Source organism: Phoenix dactylifera, chromosome 2 (genome assembly GCF_051530095.1).
Source record: "Phoenix dactylifera cultivar Ajwa chromosome 2, Ajwa_hap1_PhDact_Kaust_v1.1, whole genome shotgun sequence".
NCBI classification, from domain to species: domain Eukaryota; kingdom Viridiplantae; phylum Streptophyta; class Magnoliopsida; order Arecales; family Arecaceae; genus Phoenix; species Phoenix dactylifera.
Genome location: NC_143191.1, coordinates 44,939,502 through 44,948,333, shown reverse-complemented (window position 1 = coordinate 44,948,333; position 8,832 = coordinate 44,939,502). Strand labels below are relative to the sequence as shown.

Below are 8,832 nucleotides of genomic sequence, written 5' to 3'. Positions count from 1 at the left end.
AATAGATTTAGAAGCTTCTCCTTCTATGCCAATATATATATATGTGTGTGTGTGTGTATGTGTGTGTGTGTGTGAGAGTGTGTGTGAGAGAGAGAGAGAGAGAGAGAAGATACCAAACTCTTAATCAAATGCTAATTAAGCCAGTATTGAAAACGTGTAACATGTAACAAAAAATGATTTATAAAGATAAATACATAATTTATGAGGATTTAAACCAGAGTACATGAATTAATATAATTCGGACTTCTCAATTAAATAAAATAAATAAGTGTACCTTTTTTCCGAAACATCTTTTCATACTTCTAAACAACAATTTCATCCAACCATTCAACAAGTATTTGATCGAAAAGAGATGAAATTAAATCATTCACTTCCTCTCTTGCACCATTTCCAAATGCAGCCTAAGAGGCTTGCCTTTTCCTTTAACTGTATTCAATAAGCCCTCCCTCATTTTCCTCAAAAATATAAAGACCACTTGGATGCATTCTTCAAGCTTATTGCATAGCCTGACCTCAAAACATTCATCTGAGATCCATGATACTACCATGCAATCACTTGTTTGTATCAAGTAATGCTAAATATGGAAAACAGATGAGCAAACATCAAATGTCCAGAGTTCATCATCTAACCAGAATTAACAAGGTTTTCTGAGGGGTAAAATAATGGACTGGAGTTTCATCTCCCCTCCACCAAGTTATTTATTACCCTCATGGTCTCTATCATATACATGCCATGACCAGGTCTTTACCAATCTTTGCATCATACATCCCTCGGACTGGTTTGCACAACAATACCAGCATTCATGGCAATCGTCTCAAAGTCCGACAGTAGATTTGTCGACAAAGTGGGAGCTAATAACACAAACGCAGATGTGCACCGGAAGCCCGACAGACAAGTTCAGTCCTTGTCCCTGGGAATATAACACTGAAGTAGATCAATTGTTGGCAAGAATGAACTCAGAGGGACCTATTTGTTGCTGAAAGTCTCATGGCTATGAATAGTTATTATAATGGTGCTTTATTTTCGGAACAAATCAATAAATAGATACCAAAGTACAATGCTATTAAAATATCTTTTCTCTTCATGCTTGTGAACTTAATGACATATGATCAGAACATAGAGCGAGGCTACTGAATACGAACTACAAAACCATCTGGTTGCTGCATGAAAGGACTACTAAAATAACAAGCTTCCAAGTAGTCTAAGGTAAACACTGGCATGCATGGCATCGTGCTGTATTTGCATTTGTATTGGATCCAAGTACTTTAGGCTGCAAGGAGTTTCCGGATATCCCTCTGCAAGACAACAAAAAAGAGCTCAATGAGATCCAAGTACCAGGAATTCCATATAAAGAATAGCAAATAGAGCACTTTGGAAGAAGGGCAATAGTAGAAGGGTCTTCATCATGGTCCAGAGAATTTATTATCATTTCCCTTTCACATTATATTTTGGTCACATTTCTTGTCATTTCTTTCCTTTGGATAACACTTGGGGAAAAAAAAGCTATTTGAGCCCAGATATTTTGATCAGACATATCATATATAAATGCTACAAACTATTGAATTTAGAAGCATGATGCAGCGATTCAGCAAACAATAAGAAAGATCGTTGTAAACATATAATTAGTTCATATCAATTGATAACCCACTAGATGGACCATATTACTTTAACTATGAAAGATGCTCAAATCACTGAAACGGTGTAAAATTGCTATTTTCTGGGAAATTAAAGTTAAACCCTAAAGTTTAACATATGAAATTAATTTTCTATCCCCGTTAATAAGATGGGCAGACTCAATTCACCTGATATTTTTATGACCTAAAATCAAATAGGGCCATCTAAGGTTTGTACAATTATGATGTCATATGACATCTCACTTTTTGTTTCAGACTGTCAATCATTAATTCTTTTTAGCCCATATTTGTCCATCCAACCTTATCTTATCAGAGCTTGCATTAGGGTAAGCAGAATTTTGCCCTATATAAAAGGATTCACATTGGTATATGAAGGATCTTCCCATGATCAATGTTTACAAAACTGTAGATTAACATGTTGCACATTAACATGTTTATGGTCAGATATTTTCACTAATTTCCATCCTATAAGGTGCATAAATTCATATAGCCAAGATTCATTGTCTCATACAATGTGGAACCTTTCACCCGTGGTTTGCTTATAGCTCATTGCTTGAGCAGAGAAATTATGTTTGTAGTACAGACAACTGAAGAAGATTTGGCGAACAAAGAAAAAGGTCAAAGGGTTTATTATTGACAAAGTCAAAGGAGGTTATGGAGTGGAATGGCAGAAGAAAAATGTAAATCTGAGGAGTGCTTCTACAAAATAAGGGAACACAGAGTGATCTGAATCATCATCCAGAGAATCTTTTAAGAGAAACAGGTAAAAAACATCTCAAATATGCTCGTCCTAAAAGCCCAATCAGAATGGCGAACTCAAATTGTTATACGTTTTGCAAGAACTATGAATACATTTTGCCAGTTGACTTTTTCTGCTTTGGTGGGTCTGTGTCAGTCAAACAACAAATAACAACAAAAAGCTCGTGTTGCTGCAGAATAATTAGAACAAATCTATACTATAAACAAATAGAATGAGCAGAAGGGAGGATCCCTACTGTCTCGCATTGGAACATAAGCTATTACGAGGATTACTAGCAGTGAGGTCTTATTAGTACTCAAGGTATTTGGAACAAAATTACTACATTTCAAAAAAAAGGATTCTCAAGATGTTCAAATACAAAGTTACCACTAAATGCAAGTTACACTGGAATTCCCAGTTTCTACAATCAATCAGTGTCACACAGCAAAGGCACCACCTCATAGTGCTTGAGTCTGTTGAGTAACCACGTCTAGCTAAAAGTAAGCCAAAATATTATTGTATGGGAGCCCTGAAAGGGGAACTAAAAATTCAAAGGCCACGAGAACCAAAATCTCATTTTTCAAGGTGGCTAGTAGGGCAAAAATCAGATCGAATACGGATTGGATATTGGTATATCCATATCCATGTTTGTTTTATTTGACGAATACAGATACGGATACAGATATTAATCGGATGTAAAAATTCATATCCACATTTGTTTTAAATAGATACGGATGCAAATCGGATACCATAAGTATAGATATAAATACGGATATAAATCGGATAATTAAACTTTATGACCACAGAATTAAAGATGTTATTAAGCATATGATAAATCAAGTTTATAGCATGTTAAGGTGGCCATTTATTTTTTAAAAAAGTTCATAAGTGCTATATAAAATTAAATAGGGTTAAAAATAAAATCGGATATTCAGAGGCAGATTGAATAGTTATCTATCCATATCCATATCCATTTTTTTTTTGACAGATATGGATACGGAATTAATCGGATGCTCAAATTTCTATCCATATCCGGATAAATTCGGATATGAAAATGGATTCGGATGGATATTATCTGATCTACTATCACCTCTAGTGGCTAGTACAATGTTTATCTTCAATTTTCAATAAAAAGGTAGAGATATTTATATAGATCTCCTTTTACCAATTAAAGACAGAAGGTAAATGCTAGAAAGTAGTAGGGATACATATATAGATACATACATACATACATACATATATATAATACTGTTAACATGCTCTGGGGTATCATTAAAATTTAGATCCATATCGCTATCTGTTTGTTTCTGATTTGACGTTATCAGACTATTAAGGTTTCTAATATCTTTATGATCAATCAAGTAATATATAGAAGGCCACAGCGATATTTTTCTGTCCCACATACCTCAATCTGGAAAGGCGAAGTTGTAGGTGGGTATCTCTCCACAACCTTACCATTTTTGTCTACCAAGAACTTCTCAAAATTCCACTTGACAAGATCACCCAAAAATCCTCCAGCACTAGACTTAAGAAACTGATAAACTGGAGCAGTGTTTGGTCCGTTAACATCAACCTGCCAGGTGTAAAGTAGTCAGAAAACTTCAGTAATACATGCATCTGTTAGTTTATCTGGGAGGTGTTGCAGATGGGTGGATACTGACAAACCTTATCAAAAATAGGGAATTCTGCTTTGTACCTCGTACAAGCAAACTGCTTTATTTCCGAATTAGATCCTGGTTCTTGTCCCCCAAACTGATTGCAGGGAAAAGCCAGAATATCAAATCCTACAATGTAAATATTATCAACAATTAGGAAAGGAACACAGTAATAAACTCAGATTTAACATGCACTAGCACCCAAAGACGCACCAATCAGTTCAACTATTTAATTTCAGTTTTCAGATGGACTTTTTGTAACAATCTCTTTATGAGCAATTTGGAAGTCCACTGGAAGTGCTGCAATATTTACTGAATATTCTCCTAATTTGCTTGTGAGTTTGGGTGTAAGCTAGACAGGTCATGAGACCTCTTGGTTTTGTTATTTTGTTAAAGGTGTCAGGACACAGAATGAACACAAGGTGAAGAGCTTGATATCCGCATCTTATTAAATAGAATATAGATATTCAAATCTTAGTATACACAATATAACTAGGATATGTTAAAGAGATCATAAGGGATGTTCATAAGATGCTTGTCCTGTTATGGAACCTCCAGATATGGCAAGAAAATGCACTGTGAAGCACACATATTAAGATATCTATTTGATCTAGGCCTGGAAGTGTTTGCTGTAGATTTGTCGTCAAGATGCAAGCACGCTATAATCAGGATTAAGGAAAAATAATAGAGTTTACTAACACTCTAACAATTTAGTAACCGATCCAGTTTGTTTTGCATAGGTATGAAAGATCTGTCAATATTTGTGGCATGTATGTTATAAATGTTGAAGTATCTACTAGCAACCAATATACAAGCTGGTACATAGAAGAAAATTAAGGATGCCAAGAAAATTAAGAAGTACAAATATTAAAAAAATACAAAAACATGTTAATAAATAAATCTCATGGATTAAGCATTATTCCGGAAGTCCTATGCTCGGGGTATTGAAGAAACCAAAAAGAATGTAAGTCCTGTAATTCAAGCATAATTTTGAATGTTCTATGCTCAGGTATTAAAGAAGTAACAGTTTTTGCAACAGTTGTTGAATGGGTGGGGATCAACGTATTTAGAAAGTTAACTGAAAGTTAAATTATCACTAGCAAGAATTTTGTAATTTTGAAGTTCCTCGTTTCAGAGTTCAGATTTTCCATCACTAAAATTTCTCAGGAAGGAATCTTGAATTTCATGATCACCCAGCACCCCGCACCCTTCCCCACCTATCCCAAACCCCCTCCCACACCCCGCCCCCCACCCCATGCGTGCGCGCGCGCGCGAGAGAGAGAGAGAGAGAGAACAGAAAAATAAACAGCACAACCAAGATTGCAAGTTAGTTAGTATCAAATTTTTTACTGAGTTCCTAATTTTTAATTTCCTCCAATAAGAAAAATAAATGAAACGAAAGCTTAGAATTTTTTACGCTGATTCTTAACACCTCAAAAGGTATGATTATCAAAAGTTTTTGCAAACCCGCATCAATTGATTCAGACCATGATTACAAGTATTGAAGGGAAAAATAGAATCAGAAACAACTACTAAAATACCTTGTGTTTTGTACTTCTCATAGATGTGGGAGAGTTCAGTGTAATTTGATGTCGTCAACCCACTGAACATTCACAATCAAATCTTCAGTTAGGAATGAGATATAAAAATTAGAACTCAGAGCTACCAAAGACTCCTGTAAAATACAAGATCTAAAAAGATTAAGTAGCCAATGTGCCTTTTAGAGTGAACAAAAGTTACCATTTGGAAGCAACATTCACAATCAATAGTACTTTCCCCTTGAATTTGCTTAGAGAAACATCCTTCCCCTCAATATCCTGCACCAAAATACTCTAGCCTTAATTGTTAGGCATGCCTGGGGTAGCCTACGCTTATTTTCCTTAAGTATAGCTTAGATTCAGTCCTTATGATCCAATCTTGGCTCCCTTGATTTACATAAATTAAACACACTTCTTTCCCTTTGTTAGAAAACAATCCTAGCTGCATGTATATAAATAAACCACCATGTTTCGTGAGACCCAATTTTATGAAATGAAAAGCTCACAAAAACAAACCAGCATTTACTTCCAATTTTTATTGGTATTTTTGGAAAAGCACTTTGGGGTATAAGATTTGCAAATTTATTCTTGTTTTTGAGACTAAACCTTCCCTATTAGCAGAGCTATCTATCAACCATCCAGCCTAAGTCTGGAGAAACTTAGCTTGCCTCCCCTTCAATACCCTACATCACATCTCACCTCTCGAATATGAATCAATTTTAATCAACTCCCACACGATTTCTATAGAAAGCAACCCTAAAGCTTCTTACATTCCCACCAAAAATCCGATTTTTATACCCCCAATAAGAAGAAATAAAGAAGCCAGAACATAAAGGGGAATCAAGATTCGACCTTGACGGTGAAATCGTGGATGCTCTTCTCCGTGGCAGCGGTAGCGTAAGCCACACCCGGGGTCCTCAGCGGTTTCGCCGCAAAGCCGGGATTTTTCTGGAACTGGGAAGAACACCTATAATCCCGGAATGGGGTTTTGGGGAACCCCGAAGGTAATTTGGAAGAGAGATGGAGGAACGCCAGGGCCGGAGCATTCGTCCTTCCGGGCCGAGCGAAGCCGTGGAGTGAAGCGCTGGTGGCGGAGAAGAGGGTGGAGGCGGTGGCCATGGACGACATCGGCGGCGGCGGAGGGCTCTCGCAGTCGGTTGGGAGGTTTGGCTTCGATCAATAGGGAGGTTTGGGTCATGGGAGGAGGGAGGAGAAGGGAAAGGAACCTGGGGAAGCAAGTGGAACCACGTGGGTTTGGCGTACGCCGGCCCACCTTGCGACTACCTTTTCAGCGCTTGTTTTGCAGGACAACAGACCGGATAGAGTTGCGTTCTCTGCGGTGCAACTTTTGGCACCGAGGATAAGATAACTTTTCTTTATTTTTTAAAATAGAACAGGATAACATGCACTGCTGCCATGGTGGACTATAGCACATTTCATCTCGCAAATAGATGATATGGTAGCTATCCATGATACAATGCAAAAGCCACATTATAAAAAATTTTGATTTCGATCATTCGATACACATGATAAGAGAGAAAGATCTGATCAGCTAGCCGGTGTTGAATCATGTAGGAGGTATTTTGCTACTTTGAGAGTGACGGTCCATGACCGGAGCTGCCAAGCTGACCTATAGTGAGTAGGTTCAGGAAGCAGATTGGGTTTGATTTAAACAAGTTTGGATCATATAATCAAATGAGTTTCTTGTTCCCTTTGTTATTAAATTTTCCTCTATTTTGTGATTTAAAAAGCGAGTAGCAATCCATCGAAAGATGATAAGGTGGCCAAGATTTTGTTCTGAAATTATCCACTACTTTTGTGTAGAGTTGGTTGTGACTCGGCCTCCCTATTCAAGAAGATCCCATTGTTACTTTCAAGCTTGATCGTCCATGATAGAGCCAGCACGAGAGAGTCCCAGTTGAACCCTATCCCCTTGGTTTCCAATCTTTTATGAGTTTCTACCGGGTTGAACTGAGAGTTTGTTCTCCTTGCATGGCCATCTAATTCCCAGCTGAGCTGAGCTCCTATTTTTCTGGGCCATCTAATCCCCAGTTGAGATCCCATGGACATCCAATAGGTACGGACATCTTGGCAGTTGAAGAGAATAGGATTAACGGTGAACTTTGCTTACAAAGGGGATAATTGAACATAACATACCACCCTATTTTGTGTAACCCTTTGGCTGTCCAGATTATGCTATTTTATAATTATGAGTTTTTTTACATGAATATCCTTCTAAAATTTCAAATTTGCATGAATATCCTCTTAAACTTATATTTCTTTCTATATCCTTATAAAATATTGTTTTTGCATGCCCCTAATATAACTGTTATTTCTAATACCATTAATAAAAATCATATTTATTTTAATTAAAAATAAAATAGAATTTTGAAATTACTTTTTATTCTCCATCATGATCGTTTTATAAATATTTTTTACCCATCTTTTTGTCCTCCCTCATGCAAAATTTGATATTTATGAAGGTATTCATGCAAAAAAAAATTTATAATTATAGCAATAAATGAAAACAACTTTGGCTTATATTTTGAAGAGAAGAAGAACCAGTATAAGAGGCTGGGATAGAGAACTACAGAATCTTAAGGAAAGCTTTACCTCCGCGTAGTATATGAATTTTATAATAATAAACATGCATGGAAACTTGTCCGCAAGGCGTGTGCCTTGGGCATGGCAAGCTATTTTCGGTACTCAAGATGGTTTGCAGCAGTGTTATTGGAATACGTTTGGTGAGTCTACTTCCGGTACTGATGTTGATCCATGGGTGCCCAAATATTGTCCTCCTACAACCTTTGGGAGCACTGTAGACAACATTGATTCTATGTTAGTTTCTGGTTTTTATCCTGAAATTTACCTCTTTTACAGCAACATTTTGGATCTCACTTGATTGATATTATAATGAAGATTTCTCTCTTTTTTTTTTTTCTTTTTTTTTTAGTATATCAGTTGTTCACACTAATCTCACATGAGCACAACCAACTGAATCACTGAAAGTAGACTTTATAATGGCGGAGGAACAGAAGCATGCTCGGTAGCCAGATAATTGGCTTTGGCGAGGTTCTTCTACTGTTTTTTTCTGTCTCGGATTCATGGTTAACATTGACATGGTTGGGCCATGCAATGGAAGCTGCCTATTGTACTGTGGTTTAATTTTTTCTATGAAAAATGTTGGAAATTAGGCTCAGTTTGGTTGCCTATAATGGGCTAACCCAACTCGGCCCAGAGAAGAAAAGGAACATATGAAAGAGGGA

General features: G+C 36.8%; 1 protein-coding gene across 2 annotated transcripts; it reads right to left on the bottom strand.

Annotated features, from left to right (window-relative positions):
* Positions 1-1,001: 1,001 nt before the first annotated feature.
* On the bottom strand, positions 1,002-6,915 carry LOC103707439 (putative phospholipid hydroperoxide glutathione peroxidase). Of its 2 annotated transcripts, none has more exons than XR_015975685.2 (6): positions 6,419-6,915; positions 5,769-5,845; positions 5,570-5,631; positions 4,070-4,157; positions 3,779-3,946; positions 1,002-1,295 (listed from the first exon to the last, which is right to left on the bottom strand). XR_015975685.2 is itself a non-coding variant. In XM_008791929.6 (6 exons), exons 1-6 carry the CDS (start codon positions 6,692-6,694, stop codon positions 1,266-1,268), a joined length of 732 nt encoding a protein of 243 aa, XP_008790151.3. In that variant the 5' UTR covers positions 6,695-6,910; the 3' UTR covers positions 1,002-1,265. The 2 variants fall into 2 exon arrangements, 1 of the variants encoding a protein (XP_008790151.3); XM_008791929.6 differs by having other exon boundaries at positions 4,039-4,157; positions 6,419-6,910.
* Between the last annotated feature and the right edge of the window lie 1,917 nt (positions 6,916-8,832).